Raw genomic sequence first — 18,693 nt, 5'->3', positions numbered from 1 at the left:
TTTTTTTTTTTTGGTGCAAGAAAAGGCTAGAAGTCTTTTCAGTGATTTAAAAGCTGCACATACAGCAAGTAAAGGTGACTGTGATGAAGAGTTTGTTGGGAGTAGGGGTTGGTTCAACATTTCAAAGCGAGGGCAAATTTACGTAACATTAAAGAGCATGTATGAGTTGTCTGTAAGCCAGACCTTCCTGACCTGCCAACTTACTGCCGTTCATTTTAAATACTTTTGGAACATAGTGGGCATTCCTGAGGGGAAGGGGGCACAAAACAAGTTAGATTTGAATACTCTGTGAAAGAAATAGGAGATGGAGTATTTTCCAAAGTGGGCACATCTGGGCAGAAAGTTCCAGCAAACACAGGGTGGCATTGGGGATAGGTGTCTCATACAGCTAAGAAAGCAGGGAGGGAGCATAGTGCTAGAGAGAAAAAGGGAGCAGAGGACAGGGAAAAGCTCGTTCCATAACGATGCTACCACCACATGTGAGAAACTTCCATAACAAAAACACCTCACATTTTCATCACGTGTTATAATTTTTCTAAGTTCTTACATACATATCAATGTTGCTTCTCCGAAGTAGCCCTATGCCAGCTAATCTCTGTGTGCAGGAACGGATTAAGCACTAAGCAAGGTATGCACAGGCTTACAGTAAACAAGGTATGCACGGGCTTAATTGTGTTTATTTACTAATCTGGAGTGCACAACTTCTCACGGGAGATGTGCCGAAAAACCGGTGAAACTGCGCACTCCAGATTAGTAAGTAAACACAAGTAAGCCTGTGAGTACTTTGTTTATTGGGTCACCTGCCCCTGCCTTTGTGGTAGAGTCTAGGAATAGGGTTTATGTTTCTCCTACAATCGTGATAGATTTTTTGAAGTCCAATAACCTGCCTTAAAAATTCAGGCAAAATTTTAAATTTAACTTTATTATCTGTTAATATAAAATATCATTTTAAATTGCCACTGATTAAAGCAAAAAAAAGTGGGCCATCTTTATCCGGTGGTTTTATATACCTCAAGACTTACAATTAGAGACCCCTGAGGCTACAATAGAAACCCTGGTGGTGTAGTGGTTAAGAGCTAGGGCTTCTAACCAAAAGGTCAGCAGTTCAAATCCACCAGGCACTCCCTGGAAACCCTCTGGGGCGGTTCTACTCTGTCCTATAGGGTTGCGATGAGTCGGATTTGACTCGACAGTGGCGGGTTTGGCTTGGTTTTGAGGGTACAATAGGTTGTTGTTGTTGTTGTTGTTGTTAGGTGCTGTCGAGCCTATGTACAACAGAACAAAACACTGCCTGGTCCTGTGCCATCCTCACACTTGTTGCTTTGTTTGAGTCCATTGTTGCAGCCACTGTGTCACTGCATCTTGTTGAGGGTCTTCCTCTTTTCCGCTGACCCTCTATGTTACCAAGCATGATGTCCTTCTCCAGGGACTGATCCCTCCTGATAACATGTCCAAAGTATGTGAGACATAGTCTCACCACCGTTGCTTCTAAGGAGCATTCTGGTTATGCGATAGGTTGTAGGTGGTACAAACATTGACTCGATGGCAATGAGCTTTTGTTTCTTGGGTTTTTGGGGGTTTTTTGTTTTTGTTTTGTGGGGAGGGGTGAATACAATTGGAGTACCCAGGCTGAGCAAAGGGTTAATGTGCTTACTGCTACCTGAAAGGTTGGAGTTTCAAGAACACTCAAAGGTGCCTCTGAAGGGAGACCTAGGGATCTACTTCTGAAAAATCAGCCATTGAAGACCCTATAGAGTGCAGTTCTTCTCTGATACAAATGAGGTCACCATGAGTCAGAGTCAACTGGGTGGCAAATTGTGGTTTGGGGTATAATGACTGTGGTGTGAGAACATTCTCTCTTGATTCTCTAAAGGCTCTGTGACCACAGGTGGACAGATGTTATGATGTCCGGTGCTGAAATACGTACACAGAGGGGGCAAGCAATGTGCTTAAAAATCTCATATTTGTATTTTAAAGTGGCAGTGAAAAGTCTCTGGCCTCAATAAAATCCTAATGTGAGAAACACATTAATTTCTTAACCTCTAAAGTGAGGTTACTAAGAATAGCTAATGATTCTGTTCATTATTTTCAGTTCTCTCTAAAGAACAATACTTCCGCTGGTTCAAAGTCCCTGTATTTGGACTGTCAGGCCTCTCTTACTGTCCAGGTGGGCTGTTGATAGACCAGTGAAGCAGGCTGGGCCCCAGTTGTTTTCAATGGCTATATATCTGGAATATAAGTTATTATCACCTGTAGATAAGTACAAGCCACATTGTAGCTGCCAGCCCTCTGCTTGTGTTGCTTTCAAAAGCTAACCCCAAATGTTGGATGGCATTCACAAAAGGAGGCTCTGTTTCACTTCTCTGGGGCGTCAACTGCAAACGTCAGGATGTGTTTAACGGTAAAGAGACAACCGTCCTAAATGTAAATGAATAATGGCTGTCTTTAGAATTGCATCTTCTGATGCAGATATGAACGGGCCATGGTCTGGATTATGCTTCATGAATTGCTCATGTGCCTATGTGAACATACATGCACACCCGCCATAACCTAGAAGTCATAGGCTTCATGGAAGTAGTGTGTCATTGAAAGTGATGACATTATGCTAAACCCAAGGTGCTGGGGTGGGGGATGGGTCACCTCTGCAGTACCTCCTAACAGATAAAGCTATACCTGGGTGACAGGAGGAAAACATGGTGTTATTCAATTCAGGTGAAACTTCTGACCAGGAAGGTATCCATCAGGTGGGTAGAGTGTCCAATTAAAATAACTCTCTGAGTTTGGAGTCCATGGAGGGTTTCTAATATTTTTGGTATTTCAAGACATCAAAAAAAAAAAAAAATAGCCTTGGAGGTTATTTAAAATACTTAACAAGTAAGAGGGTACCTGGGTGGTGCAAACAGTTTGCACCCAACTATTAACCCAAACTAAGAAGTCAGAATTAAAGTAAGTTATCTGTTATTCATTCTAAGAACATCTTCTCTGTATTTTCCTAATTTCTAACACCATAATGAAAAAAATTGCCTTGGCATAAACAGACCTCATCTTAAATGAATGATTAAAAAAAAAAAAAAATCCATTGCCATCAAGTCGATTCCTACTCATAGTGACCCTATAGGACAGAGTAGAACTGCCCTATAGGGTTTCCAAGGAGCAGCTGGTGGATTCAAACTACCAACCTTTTGGTTAGTACTCGAATGTTACATTTAATGAGAGAACATTTTATAATCTTTAGCTAAGCAAATCTTTGACCTGAGGCAAAGTTATGATGAAGGACAGTGAGAGAGGCTCCTTTTGCATGGCCTAGACCACCAAGACGTGGGTGTCAGTGACATTGCTGTCACCTCTTGTCAGAAGGGCTTGTACCCAACATAACTATTCCATTGTGGTTTAAAACAATCTCACTTGTATGCCACATCTGCTTCCCACAATATTGACGTGGTTGCTGAGTTATTTCTGTGCCTGTGTCCCATGGAATTTTTGCACATATATCTTCCGCTTCTCCTTCTCATTTCCTTTTGGCCTAATTGTCATAGTAACTGGCACTGGTTGGCATTTAGTGAACCTAGTGATATGGAGAACTGATGAGCATGGTAAGGCTGGCTAGAACCAAATAAGGAGGAAGGAAAAACAACTTAGATTTGATGTTTGAAAATCATTCCAAAACTGACACATTTTCCCATTCCGTTGTTCTCATTATGAACATTGCTGACATCCTATATCCTGGACAGCTCTCTAACATCTGTTGAGTGTAATATTTCACATGTTGTTCAACCAATACTGAGGACAGAGGAGCTATTTCTGTCCTTGTTCTAAACAGAATATTTATGCAATCGACTGTTCTATTAGCTACGGAACATTATAAGGTTGATTCATTCTGGTTAGCCCATAAGAAAACCTGTTGTGGCCAAGTCAATTCTGACTCATACCGACCCTATAGGACAGAGTAGAACTGCCCCATAGGATTTCCAAGGAGCGCCTGGTAGACTGGAACTGCTGACCTTTTGGTTACCAGCCTTAGCTCTTAACCACTACACCACCAGAATTTCCAAGGCAGTTATGGCCATCGAGTCAATTTCAACTCAGAGCAACTCTATAGGATGGAGTAGAACTGCCCCATAGGGTTTCCAAGGAGCGGCTGGTGGATTCAAACTGCTGACCGTTTGGTTAGCGGCCAAGCTCTTAATCGCAGTTCTTGTGAAAAAGACCCTCCTTCTGGCAGGAGGGTCTTTTTCACAAGAGCTATGATCAGGACCAAAACCAAAAACCAAACCTACTCCTATCGAGTTGAATTCCAACTCATAGCCACCCTATATAGGACAGAGTAGAACTGCCCCCGTTGGATTGCCAAGGCTATAAATCTTTACTGAAGCAGACTGCCACCCTTTCTCCCACAGAGCAGCTGGTGAGTTCAAACCACCAACTTTTAGTTAGCACCTGAGCATTTTGAACACTGCACTACCAGGGATCCTTATGATCAAGACGGTTCTATTTTGGCTAACAGTAGAATTTGCACCCATGTTTGTAATTTTACATTTATTTCTATTAAATTCTAATTTTTTAGCTTTAGTCTTTCATTACATGTGTCAGGAGATTGGTATTCTGGTTTTTGAAATCCCACACATTAGCAATCCTTCCCAGATTTGTGAGCCCTCTAAACAAGGTGATACGTCTTCACTCAAGCCTCTAGTGGAAATATTGAACAGGCCACCCTGAGAACAGAGATTGTGGCTGTTGACCCTGGAGTGACCCTGCTAGTTATATATGGTCCATTAAACTCACGACTCGGGAGTATTGCTGCTCAATTAATTCAAAAGGCACCCAAATGTGCTATCATTCAGTCCAAATGTATCAAGAAGGTCCTGAAAGTGTTTTCAAATGACTCACTCTAGTGATGGTGCAATGTGTCTGCTCTATCCCTCTGAGCCTCTGACATAATATTCTATCATCAAAGGAAATCAAACGATTTTGGCACGATCGTTGTTAGTAAATGCAAGCTGACTGATGTTAACCACACTTTTCTAAGATTTCATGAGCCATCTTTTTAATTATTCACACAAGAGTTTGGATGGGGGTTGACATCTAAGTCACCAATCTATAACTTCCACAATACATCCTTTTTCTCATTAAAAGTTTGTTTTTGTTAGCAGCCATTAAGCTGGCCCCTGACTCATGCTGACTCCACACACAACAGAACAAAATGCTGCCCAATCCTGCACCACCCCCAGGATTGATTGCAGATGGGGCCGTTGTGGTCCGTAAGGTTTTCATTGGCTGATTTTCAAAGTTGATCACCAGGCCTTTCTTCGTAATCCATCTTAGTTTGAAAGCTCCACTGAAACCTATTCAGCACCCTAGCAACACAGAAACCTCCACCATCAGACGGATGGTGGCTGTGTGGGAGGTGAATTGGCTGGGGATCGAACACAGGTCTGCCACATGGGAGGCAAGAATTCTACCACTGAACCACCATTGCCCCTCACTGAAAGATAAATACTATGTTTAGTAGAAGATAAATATCACCTTTAGCACAATATTTATGTTGTCAGTTGCTTATTGGGTCAAGAGCCTGGGCAGTCATGCTTAGCATGGAAAACCAACAGGGGCAACAGAAAAACAAGGAGTACGTTCAGTGAATGGTGAGCAATCTGCACACATGGAGCATAAAGTCCTTGAGTGGTGTAGTTAGGGTTAGAGCTGAAAATACAGGCTATGGGTTGGATATGGGACCATTGGGACCCTGTTGATGTGTTTCAATTTTACAGTGTGTGTTCTGATCCAGGGATGTAGCAAGGGCATCAGAGAGAAGGTGGCAGATGCTGGTGATATTTTCAAGGCACAAAATAAAGGATTAAATGCTTTGACTGTGGAATGCAAAAGAGATGACTATAATATTTGGCTTCTTTCTGGCTCAAAAGATGTTAATAGCATTTACCATGTTGGGGAGAGTAGAAGTTAATTTCAAATAGGAGTGGAAGAGAGGTGGTGTGTACAGACCTGGAAAAAAAATGAGTCCATGTCGGGGAACATGAAAATGGACATGGAAGTCTGGAGTGCGTGGGGGAAAGCAGGGCTAGAGATGCATATCCTGAGAGTCCTTCCATACTAGGTAGTGGAAACCCAGATAGCCACGAACTGTGTCCCACAACTCCGGGGGATGCAATTCCCCTGAAACACAAGGCGCACCCTGGAGTCGTGGTAGTGCCTGGTAATACAGGAGCTTGACAATATTATGGTATACAATTATAATTAAAAAGGAGTCCCTAGGTGGCACAAACAGTTAAGTGCTTGATTACTAGCCAAAAGGTTGGTGGTTCAAACCCACTCAGAGGCACCTTGGAAGACAGGCCCGGTGATCTACATCCAAATGATCACAACCATGAAAACCCTATGTATCAGTTCTGCTTTGCACACCTGGGGTTGCCATGAGTCAGAATCAACTCAACAGCAACTAACATGATAATAAATGGCCCAGGTAGGAGGAATAACTTGCCCTTGTTCTTCACTTTGCTTCATACATACATTAAAATGTCCTTCCTAGTAAGTGTCCTTAGTTTTTCTTGGTTTTTTTTTTTTTTTTTTGCATGCCTCAGTTCTTTTTAGGACTTATTGACGCAGTTCATACAAGTCCACATTCCTTCTATATTTCGTTCATGACTAAAATCTGAGCCAAGCAAAGAGTTTCCTATACAGCTGCATTAGCCTCTCTCTTTGGAAACCTTGGTGGTATAGCAGTTAAGTTCTATGGGTGTTCACCAAAAGGTCAGCAGTCCAAATCTACCAGGCATTCCTTGGAAACTCTATGGCATCTCCACCATTCTTGGCAAAAATTACTTCTCCCTTCTCTCTTTTCTTTGATGTTTCCTTTGAATTCCATCTCATAAAAGTCTTCCTGATACATATTAAGCCATTCTTAAGTCTTTATGGAAACAACCAAGTCCCACTTTGCTTATGACCTCAGCTGAGGTCACTGTTACAGCTCCTTACCTTCTCTCCATTACTTTCTCATGTGATTTACTACAATCTTTCGCTCCAAGCTCTGTGCTTTATACGTTACTACTGTGTTTCCTGCCCAGGGAAGCAGTAGTCAGAAGATCAAACAACACGTTGCATTGGGCAAATCTGCTGCTAAAGACCTCTTTAAAGTGTTAAAAAGCAAAGATGTCACTTTTAGAACTAAGGTGCACCTGACACAAGTGATGATATTTTCAATCGCCTCATATGCATATGAAAGTTGGACAATGAATAAGGAAGACTGAATTGATGCCTTTGAATTATGGTGTTGGCGCATAATATTGAGTATATCGTAGACTGCCAGGAGAATGAACAAATCTGTCTTGGAAGAAGTACAGTCAGAATGTTACTTAGAACCAAGGATGGTGAGACTTGGTTTTGTCTACTTTGGGCATGTTAAAAGGAGGGCCTAGTCCCTGGAGAAGGACATCATATTTGGTAGAGTAGCGGGTCAGTGAAAAAGAGGAAGACCCTAAATGAGATAGATTGACACAGCAGTTGCAACAATGAGCTCAAACATAGCAATGATTGTGGCGGTGGCACAGGACCAGGCAGTGTTTTGTTCTGTTGTTCATAGGGTCGCTATGAGTCAGAACCAATTTGACGGCACCTAACAATGACAACAACTGTGTTTTCTGAAGTTTTGTCTTGGAATTTTCCTCCTGTGCTCTTAAGCTTTTTTTGAATGCATCTTGATTCTGGATATCCTCTGATAGTTATTTAACCTTGTCTGGTCTCACCGCTTAGCCATATTTTACTTCTTACCTGTAGCCATCCCTCTCTGACCAGCTCCAGCCTCTCTCTCAGCCTCCTTACCAGTCTACTAGAAACTCCTTCTTGGGCCACAAAAACCAAACCAGAGACTCACAGTGAGGAATCCCTGCTCCCACCTGTCAGCAGGCAAAGTGGGAAGGGAAATTCCTCAGTTAGAACACGAAACTCAGAGCCAGAAAAATTTAGGTTGATACTCAGTTCTGTCACTTACTAGCTTTATGATGTGGGGCAAAACACTTACACTCCAGAACCTCAGTTTCCTCAGTTATAAAATGGGAGAAATAGCATCTGCCCAAACCAGAGAATTCTTTGGACAATCATGAGAGAACACATGAAAAAGTGTTTTGTAATCTATATAGATAACCAAAAAAAAAAAAAAGAAAAGAAAGCCAAACCCATTGCCTTCCAGTTGATTCTGACTCATAGTGACCCCATAGGACAGAGTAGAACTGCCCCATAAGGTTTCCAAGGAGCGGCTGGTGGATTTGAACTGCCGATCTTTTGGCTAGCAGCTGTAGCTCTTAACCACTGCACCGCCAGGACTCCATATGGATAACAGATTATTATTATTTTGCTATTTTATTGTTTATCTCTTTTCTTCTGGCTACACTGTGCTGAGAGGACAGTGGTACTCTCAACTGGGAGATGGAGGAATATTTGCCATAGAAACCTCACTATATACGAAGTTTAAGGACTGCAGGATTACTAAGCAGTCGCCATCGAATCAGCTCAACTCTGATTCATGGCAATTTCATGCGTGTGTAGCACGGTCCTCTACAAGGTTTTCAATGGTGAGTTTTTTTGGAAGTAGATTGCCAGGCCTTTCGTCTCAGGAGTCTCTGGGTAGATTCAAATTCCAGCCTTTAGGTTAGCAGCTGAGGGCATTAACCACGTGCACAGACCAGGGACTGCTTACAGTGCTATTAGTACAGGGATACCCACTCAATCATTTGACAAATATTCATTTAACTACTACTATATCCTATCCCCTAGTGATAGAAACATGATTATGAAAGTCTGTGTTTAAATTTACAAGAGCTTCCACCCCCATTTACCAGCTATTTTTCTTAAAATGCCTCATTATCACTCTCATTACCAGTGGTACATGTAGCAACCTCTTACTTTTTCAGCCTCTGGGGTTTATTGCAAAGCTCCTTTTCCGTTGATAATGCATGCTGCCGCAAGGTGGGGACCTTTATGACTGTTTGAAACTGAAGAAATGGGTGAGCACCACAAATGACTGTTTTGACAGGGTGTTGTTTGAGGTGATGCTGAATCAATTTTTTTTTTTTTTTAGGTAAAATATGGAATTTGAAAAAAGTTAAGTGGTTCATATATGTACCTCCGGGCTCCGAGGGTAGAATTAGGGGTACATACATGTGCCGCTGTGCTCTGAGGCAAGGACAATGGGAGGGAGTAAGAAAAAAAAATCCCATATTACCTACTAAAAATTCAGATACACTCAGTGGTCCAGCATGCTTCCGTTAACGAGTACACACGGCATCAACAAACATTTCAAAGCAGAAAATTATTGGGTATTAAAAGGGTTACATGACTTTCATGCTTCAAAGCCTTACTTTAAATCTTACATTTGTTTATTCGCATTATTTCCAAGGATATTATTATTGCTGGTCAACTTGTTATAGGCTGCAGGCACAGAAATCAAACACATTCTACGTGCATTGACCCTATCACCTTGGCGTTCAGGGGGAATCCCTATTCTTTTCTTGAAATTTCCAACTCTTTTCCTGTATACATACTCTGCTTCAAATGCTCTCAAAATGGCACTTACTTCAATTGCCTTGTTCCTATGTATTCTTCAAGGGTCCAGCCAAACTTGGGGAGCACCCCTGCTTCCTGCGAGCTGAGGTCAGACTACCCTTTTTCCCTGTACGCTCTGTGCATGGCACCACAGCCTCACTTACTACTCAGGACTTGCGTTCTTTTTTTTATTATTATTGTGCTTTAAGTGAAAGTTTACAAATCAAGTCAGTCTCTCACAAAAACTTATATACACTTTGCTACATACTTCCAATTGCTCTCCCCCTAATGAGACAGCCCACTCCCTCCCTCCACTCTCTTTTTGTATCCATTTTGCCAGCTTCCAACCCCCTCTACCCTCTTATCTCCCCTCCAGGCAGGAGATGCCAACATAGTCTCAAGTGTCCACCTGATCCAAGAAGCTCACTCCTCACCAGCATCCCTCTCCAACCCATTGTCCAGTCCAATCCCTGTCTTAAGAGTTGACTTTGGGAATGATTCCTGTCCTGGGCCAACAGAAGGTCTGGGGGCTATGACCACTGGGGTCCTTCCAGTCTCAGTCAGACCATTAAGTCTGGTCTTTTTATAAGAATTTGGGGTCTGCATCCCACTGCTCTCCTGCTCTCTCAGGGGTTCTCTGTTGTGTTCCCTGTCAGGGCAGTCATCGGTTGTAGCCAGGCACCATCTAGTTCTTCTGGTCTCAGGCTGATGTAGTCTCTGGTTTATGTGGCCCTTTCTGTCTCTTGGGCTCGTAATTACCTCGTGTCCTTGGTGTTCTTCATTCTCCTTTGGTCCAAGTAGGTTGAGACCAATTGATGCATCTTAGTTGGCCACTTGCTAGCATTTAAGACCCCAGATGCCACTCTCCAAAGTGGGATGCAGAATGTTTTCTTAATAGATTTTATTATGCCAATTGATTTAGATGTCCTTTGAAACCATGGTCCCCAGACCTCCACCCCTGCTACGCTGGCCTTCAAAGCATTCAGTTTATTTAGGAAACTTCTTTACTTTTGAGGACTTGCATTCTTTACCCCTTTAGACTGAGAGCTGAGCTCATCAAGAGAAGGGATCCATGTTGATTCTTCTTTGTGTGTCCAGGACCAAATCTGGCTCTTGGCGCAAAGAATGCTCTTACCAATTACAGAAAAAATGTTATACAAATACACAATTATTGTAAAAGGGCTACCTGCAATCATGAAGGGCTCAGGGCCCTGGAAGTGTGAAGTGACTGATTCTGCTCGGGGAGCATCTGATGACTTATTTCCAAAGAAAGTGCCTCTCTGGTTGGAGCTGAAGGTGGACTAGCAGCCAACCAAGTGGGAAAAAGTGATAGGATACATGTGAAAATGCACAAAGGAAGACATAATGTGCTTATTTAGGGGATGGCAAGGGAGTATAGGAGCAGCAACAGGAAATGAGAGTGGGAAGGAATAGCAAGATCAGACTGTGGGGAATTTTAGATTCCTTCCTAAAGGCCGAAGGGAGTCGACCATAGATTCTAAGTAAGGGAGAGACATGTTCATACGTGGATTTTACTTCTCACTGGACTCTGGGTCCATCATGAGTTAAATAATTATTTTTCAATTTTCAGTCATCCTTTTAATATTTATGTACCACCTACCTTAATAATATATATAATTAAAATAAATAAATAGGACAGTTGCCATTGAGTCGATTCTGACTCATGCAACCCCAGGTGTTTCAGAGTAGAAATACACTCGCCCCGTAGGGTTTTCAATGGCTGTGAGATCTTTTGGAAGTAAATCATCAGGCCTTTCTTTTGAGGCATCTCCAGGCCGATTACAACTACCAAGCTTTTGGTTAGTGGCCGAGGGGTTTAACCGTTCGCACAACCCAGGGACTCCATATACCATTTAGATATCGGCTATTGCCCTGGTGGAGCCCTGGTGGTGCAGGGGTTAAGAGCTCAGGTTGCTAACCAAAAGGTCGGCATTTTAAATGCACCACCCACTCCTTGGAAACCCTATGGGGCAGTTCTACTCTGTCCTATAGGGTCACCATGAGTCAGAATCGACACTACAGCAAAAGGTATTTAGAACGCTATGAGTTTCTAGAATACTCTCAAGGATCTGAGCCATGCTTTGGGAAATACTGGATTAAATAGCCCTTTCTTGGCTGATCAGGTTGGCTACCCTGATCACCACGCACAATGTAATTGTATTAGAAAATACCTACTATTTCAAATAAGAATCTTGCAAACCTGGGTTTGAACACAATCTCTTCATAGCTTGGGGAGGGCTATTATCTCAGACTGACCCTTCACCTCACTGGTTCAAACTGAGAATTTTTTCTATGGTTATAATTAATATTAACAAAAATTCTCTGGTTAAAAAAATGCTATTTACACTTCTTTTCTGGATTAGAATGGGAAACTACTCTCTGAAAAAAGAGGCAACCCATTGCGAGTGGGTGAAATTTATAACCATCACAGGGGCACATACGTATGTGATTACACTCAGTCGGCTAATGCGAGTTTGTGGATCGTCAGAGCTGTTGTTCAAGTAGAAACCATTGGTAAGTGAGATTTTCATTTCATGATTCGAGAGATGAACATTTTCTTCCTTCAGGGAAAAAAAAAAGATAGTCATACAGGTATAGTCATAGTAAGCCCTCAGTCTGGCCAAGCATCCGTTTCCCCAGCAACCCAGGCTTCAACTACTGAGGAAGCCTAATTCCGGACCATGTTCAAGGTGTCACACCTGGGATTTTCCCTGCATTGGCCTCTGGTTTGTCTTCATACTAATTATTATTTTTATAATTATTAAACATTTCACAGAGACATAATAAATGACACTTATCAACCAGCTTTAAAATGTTTTACCATTTTTACATATGCTTAAAATCTCATTTTTTCTTAAAAAAAGAAAGACTACAGATAGAGCTTAAGGGCTGTACCCCCATTACCTCCCACCCCTCTCTGCCCAGGGGTAGTCATGATTTTATAATTGGTTTATGTCATTTCCATTTATGTTTTTATGTCTTTTTATGCATACATGTATCCACTGATAACATACAATATTGCTTTTCTTTATTAAAATTGAAGCACACAATATTGGACTAAAGGATGGCCTTGTTGATTTATGCCCTGTCAGCAATGCCCAGAGTCCCATTATTCCAAATGATGTTTTGAGTTATCAGATTGTTTGATGCATAGCAAGTATAATTTTTTCCTCCCAATTTACACTTCCCTGATTACTGTTGGGAAACCCTGGTGGTGTGGTGGTTAAGAACTACAGCTGCTAACCAAAGGTCAGCAGTTCGAATCTACCAGATGCTCCTTAGAAACTCTAAGGGGCAGTTCTACTCTGTTGTTGGAATTGACTCAATGGCAATGGGTTTGGCTTGGTTTTTCTGGATTACTGATGAGCCTGAACACCTTGTCATATTAGTCCATTGTTTTTCTTCTTCAGTGCTTGCCCCCAGCCTTTCCTTTGGTTTTGCTTTTATTATACTTAGAAGTATTGGCATGAATAAAAGTATATGAGGTAATTAATTTAAACATGACCTATTGAGTCAAAACATAACAGAGTCAGTTATTCACATTTTGTGTTAAAGAGCTACAGAATGGTTTACTTTGATAAAAGCAAATATATTCACCAATTTTACTTAGAATAGCAACCACTTCAATTTATACTAGATTGTTCCTTGGAAAACAAGTGGGAATGTGAATGCCCACTCACACCACTTTCCTTCTTCGAGTAATGGGTGGTTGTTCCACTTGGGTACCACTCAGCCCGTCATGCTCTCAAATGGTGACTCCAGTTGCTCTGTTTAATCGACTCAGCAGAAGTTACGAGAAATAGCTGGATGTGTGAGTCAACAAAGCATGATGACGGAATTTATGTAGATAAAAAAAAAAGGGAGTCATCAAGGAAGTCTTAGTGCTCTGGCCTGAGTAAGTTGGTAAATGGTGGTACCATTTAATGAGACAAGAGAGACTGAAGAAGCGGGTCTGAGGGAGGCAGAATGTGTGAGTATTGGAAGGAATTGTAAGTTATCCAAGTCACAATGACAAGTAGATATTTGAATAAACAAGTCTGGAGGCATTAGGAGTAGGGATGTTAATGTGAGAGAGGTTCACTTTTATATTATATTTAAAGCCAAGGAATGGAATCACTTAGAGAGTAACCCTAGAGAGAAGAGGGCTTATAACTCAGCCCTGAAGCCTTCTCACACTTGGAAAGGTTGATAAGAGGAGGAGAATATCGAAAGGAGACAGAAGAGGAAAACTGACCGAAGGGCACAGTGAATAAAGCACCTCAAGAAGAAGAGAGCGATACACGACCTCGAAATGATGAGACTTGAGAATTGATCATCAAATTTGGCAAGGAGTCATTGTTTTTTGATCAGTGGAAGAGTTTCAGGGGGAGGAAGCAGTAAAAGAAGAGAAATTGATGATGCAGGTGAGAGATAATTTTGAGGGTCAAGACCTTTAGTTAGGAAGAGGCCTAGTGAGTGAATTGGGCTACCACATGAGACTGTGTAGAGTGAGGAGAACACTAAGGCAGGTCTGGGAAGACTCCTGATACCCAAAAGAGGCACAGAGGAAGAATTGCCCACAAGGCCATTGAGAAGAAGTGAACATAGAAGTTGAAGGTGAGCAAGGGAGTACAGCAACATGGAACCCAAAAGAAAAGAGGGTTTCAAAGATGGCGTGGTCAGCTGTTTCCAATGCTATTCAGAAGCCAAGTAGATTAATAACTTATTTGTACCCAACGGATTAGCTCCAAGGAGGTTACTGGTGATTTTGGGCAAGGTGATTTCAGTGTAGTGTTGTTGGCATAAGTCAGACTCCACCTGAGGTGAGGTACTGGAGAAAACAAATGTAGTATAGAACTCTTTCAAGAATTTAGCCATGAGGGAAGGAGAATCAGTAAGGCAGAGACGTGAGGTGGAGGTTTTTTCTTTTTTTTTTCTATTTTTTTAAAGATGAAGAGCATGTTTGAGTGTTGCTGGGAGGAAGCCCAGGATACAGGAGAGAGAGGGTTTAACCGAGGGGCGAAAGTTCCTACGAAGTAAGAGCGGACAGTGTCTAGAGCAAAGGTGATCAATTTTCCCTTCACAGAAAATGCGAAATGTTCAGGAGGACGTTTGACAGTGAAGGTAAATTTGAGTTTGTGGCAGGAAGTTGATGGATAAATGGCTAGACTGAAGGTTGGAGTCTTCTTTATTTTGAAACAAACCATAAGTTTGGAGATAGAGAAGGTTGTGCATTTTCTCAGGTGGGTTCCAGATGGTGCCAAAAAGAAATCTCAAAGGAGAAGGCAGGGATGAGGGCTCACGTCTGAAATAGGTGAGCAGGGTTGATGTGGAAGAAAATTCACCCAGGTAGAAATGGGATGATGGACCAATCCTTTGCTGGCACCCAAAACCTGATCAATTTTGGAGTCACAATCAATTTTGGAATCATACTTAATGACATGGCAACTTGAGTATTTAGCCTTATAGACTATGGATAAAATATAAAAAAAGGTAACTCCGAAACATTCAGGTCAAAATGTAGCCAAGCGCCCAAGTCTCCAGCAAGCGGGGTCTTCAGATTTCCCAATGAGAATAACGACTTTATTTTTATATTTTAGTGAAAAACACTAATTTCAAACCAGACATTCTGGAACCTGAGAAGGACACAATGGAAGCAGAACTTGGTAAGCGGGAATGCACCATTGACCTTGAATGACATTGCGCTTCTGGGATTAGGTCCAAGTGTGAAATAAGGAAAAGAACGCTGGGCTTTCAGGTCAAACAGAATTGGACTAGCTTTGTGACCTTGTACCGTTAGTTAAGACTCAGCTTTTCAAATCTGAAAATAGACATAGTAAAACTGTCTTCCCAGGGCTGCACTGAGAAGTAATGGGCCACTACGTGTTAAGTAATGTGATAATATACAGTGAGTGGCGTATTGGACACGACTGATAGATTGATTCCCCCAGGAGTAAGTGGTTATGTATATTGGTAAGGTCCATGGGTTATGTCTACACATTTGCCAACTTGAGTAGCTCTAACCCTTATGAAGATGATGTTTTTTTCTGACCTTTGAGAGAGGAATACTATAATCTCCGGTCACACGATTTGTATTACAAAGTAGTGTCTACTTCTGCCTAGAGGGGAAGAACAACTTTTCTCTGATCTCCTTTCATTTTGTCAACTTCAGTAGTATCCATGTCTTCCTATACTACTAAATAACATGGCCCTATCTTAAAACCAAATCGTTGTTTCCGATAAAATTAGTGTACTTTTAAATGCTCATAAAACATTCATAGTTACACACACAAAAAAAAGAAATATAAAAATAGATACTATGGTATAGGACCAGTAGGTGGCAGTAGTGGTGTACTCTGATTCTAGAAATAGACATGGCGTTATGGGCACCATCACATGAAAGACAAGGGAAGAAATTAATTAATTAGAAATAGCTAAGTTACATATGGTAACAGTGAACTTTATGGCATTACTAGGGGAAAAAAACAGTACTAAGGTGCAAAGATTTGTTTTCAAATGGAGTCCCTAACTATTTCATGATTAACTATCAAGTTTGAGAGAGCGTGTATCTGAATACCCCTTACAGAGAAAATGGGTGGAAAGAGGGTGGTGTGAAAATATGTATGTCTGTCTACAGTACATCATTCTAAAAAATCTCACCTGCACACCTAAATAAATTCTTTAAATTACATGCTACAGTAACCTCAGGATTTTCATTTAATATACAACTATTGGTTATTAAATGGCGCCGTGGTTAAAGCCCTCGGCTACTAACGGAAAGGTTGGTAGTTCAAACCCACCAGCCACTCTGCAGGAAAAAGATGTGGCAGTCTGCTTCCATAAAGATTACAGCCCTGGAAACCCTGTTGGGCAGTTCTGCTCTGACCTAGGGGGTTGCTGAGAGTCACAATCGACTGGATGGCAGTGGGTTTTCATGGGTACCCTCAGGCCAGGGTTCCTGGGTGGTACAAATGGTTAATATGCTAGGCTGCTAGTTGAAAGGCTGGGAGTTTGAGTCCACCCAGCTGTGCCTTGGAAGAAAGGCCTGGCAATCTACTTCCAAGAAAATCAGGCATTGAAAATTGCATGAAGCACAGTTCTCCTCTGACACACGTGGGGTTGCCATGAATAAGAATCAACTCGACAGACACTGGTTTCTACTCTCAAACCATATCAGGCACCTTGAAGATATGATCATATTAATCTTCACTTTAAAAACATACAGTTACATGTCTGAGATACAACTATTGCCCATTAAAGACAAACATACCTGGTTTTATTTCTTTCTAGGTAAGACACATGCAGCTAACTTGTTTCACCCCTAAACCTGACCGCTGCAGGAAGCACAGTGATCAGGTCATGTCCTCCTTCACACAGGACGACACGTTCTCATGGCCTTCCTTCCCGTTTTCACTGGCCTCTTTATTTTCAGGAAAGCCTTTAGCTCTTAACTGCAAAGTACGATTTGGCTTCGAAAAGGACTTTAAACCTGTGGTGAGATGGTACATAAAAGACCCAGACCAGGAACAGGAAGTCCCCTTACCTGAGGGGAGCAGGTAAGAAGAAAATGAGCAGACTATACTCTTTGCAACCCACACTAAATGTTTCCACCTTAGAAACCTCTAAAATACACACCCAAAAAAAAAAAAAAAAATACACACCCAACAGCGTATAAATACTTGGTTAATGGTGTAGTCTCCTGCACCAACCAACGGGGAACACAAAAGGACAGAAATGCAAAGTGCATGCTAATTTTAAACATGGAGGCCAAGTACAGATTCCCATCAAGCCATAGAAAGTACTATTTAAGTTATTTTAAAGCTCAGTTTGAAGCAACAGTTTGATGTGGCTGCCCTAAAATTCAAGCGAAAACACAGGTAAACGTGCTGACCCAGGCTACTTGCATAGAGGAGAAAACGCTGCCCACCTCACATCCTATTTTAACTGATGTCTTACCATTCAGAGTATATGGTGAATTCAGGAATCCAAATTTTGACGGTCATTGACAGCCTGGAATGTATCCAGACAAAGTGGCGCAATAATATGGAGTCTGGCAAAAAAAAAAAAAACATAAAGTGACAAAGAGTTAAAGCAACTTATCTTAGCAAAGAGCAGACTGGAGGCAGGAGAGCTGTCTCGAAATATTTGAGAACTATCAGAATTGACTCGACTGCAATGGATTTGGTGTTTTGGATTTTGGTTATCATACTTTATGAGAAAATTGACTTAAGTTTGTTTCTATCCAGAACAAAGAATTTACTCGTGAGAGATTTTGGTTGATTAAATAGAAATGAAAAGTCCAGACATTTAAAATTATACAGCACCTCACAAAGCTGGACTTCTGTCCCTGAAAGAGCCAAAGGATTTGAATCCAGTCTGTTGGGCATGTAGCTAAAGGATCCAAAAAAAACCCATAACGATCCTATAGGATAGAGTAGAACTGCCCCATAGGGTTGTCAAGGAGCAGCTGGTGGATTCGAACTGCCGACCTTTTGGTTAGCAGCCAAGCTCTGCATCACTGTGCCGTCAGGACTCCTGCTAAAGGATACATTTGGTTATTTTTCTGAGGGTCTGTCTCAAAGTCATAGGCTATGCATTAAAGATTTCCTTCTGATATTAAAAAAAAAAAAATTCAATGAACAATTGTAAAATAAGTTTAAAAACTCTGTATCACTACAAAAATTGAAGGACAGATTTTGGAAACAGCAATAAAATTTGGCAAGAATTCCTAAGACAAGGAAGTCATTGGGTCTCATATCAAGTTGATACCGCATTCAAGTTCAAAGCAGCCAAGTACGGCAAGGAGAGGATGGTTTGACATCACACAGCCCTGGCTTTCATTCTGTTTTCCACCAATTAACAATGTGACCCTTAATTGCTATGCGCCTCCCTTGCCACATCCATAACCTGTGGATAAAAATGGATACTTTGCAAGGCCATTGTAAGGAGCGGATACAGGACGGGGCATGCTCTCACAGTCCTGGTACGTAGGAAGCAGTCAACGAATACAAGCTGGTATTGCAGACCTGGAGCCCTGGGGTGCAGTAGTTAAGAGCTTGGATACTAAACAAAAGGTTGGCAGTTCCGATCCACCAGCTGCTTCCTGAAAACCCCATGGAGCCATTCTACTCTGTTCTATACGGT

General features: G+C 41.6%; 1 protein-coding gene across 3 annotated transcripts in view; it reads left to right on the top strand.

Annotated features, from left to right (window-relative positions):
* The window catches only part of IL18RAP (interleukin 18 receptor accessory protein), a 41,694-nt gene that overhangs the window by 12,890 nt on the left and 10,111 nt on the right, over positions 1–18,693 (top strand). For all 3 annotated transcript variants that reach the window (XM_049857018.1, XM_049857019.1, XM_049857020.1), the window contains exons 6-8: positions 11,934–12,084; positions 15,150–15,215; positions 16,982–17,105. In XM_049857018.1, coding sequence (XP_049712975.1) covers positions 11,934–12,084; positions 15,150–15,215; positions 16,982–17,105 — 341 coding nt within the window. The remainder of the gene's footprint in view (positions 1–11,933; positions 12,085–15,149; positions 15,216–16,981; positions 17,106–18,693) is intronic.

The sequence above is a fragment of the Elephas maximus genome, chromosome 17, assembly GCF_024166365.1.
Source record: "Elephas maximus indicus isolate mEleMax1 chromosome 17, mEleMax1 primary haplotype, whole genome shotgun sequence".
Classification (NCBI taxonomy): Eukaryota; Metazoa; Chordata; class Mammalia; order Proboscidea; family Elephantidae; genus Elephas; species Elephas maximus.
Note: the sequence above shows the minus strand (reverse complement) of the source record. Positions and strands in the feature narration are given on the sequence as shown.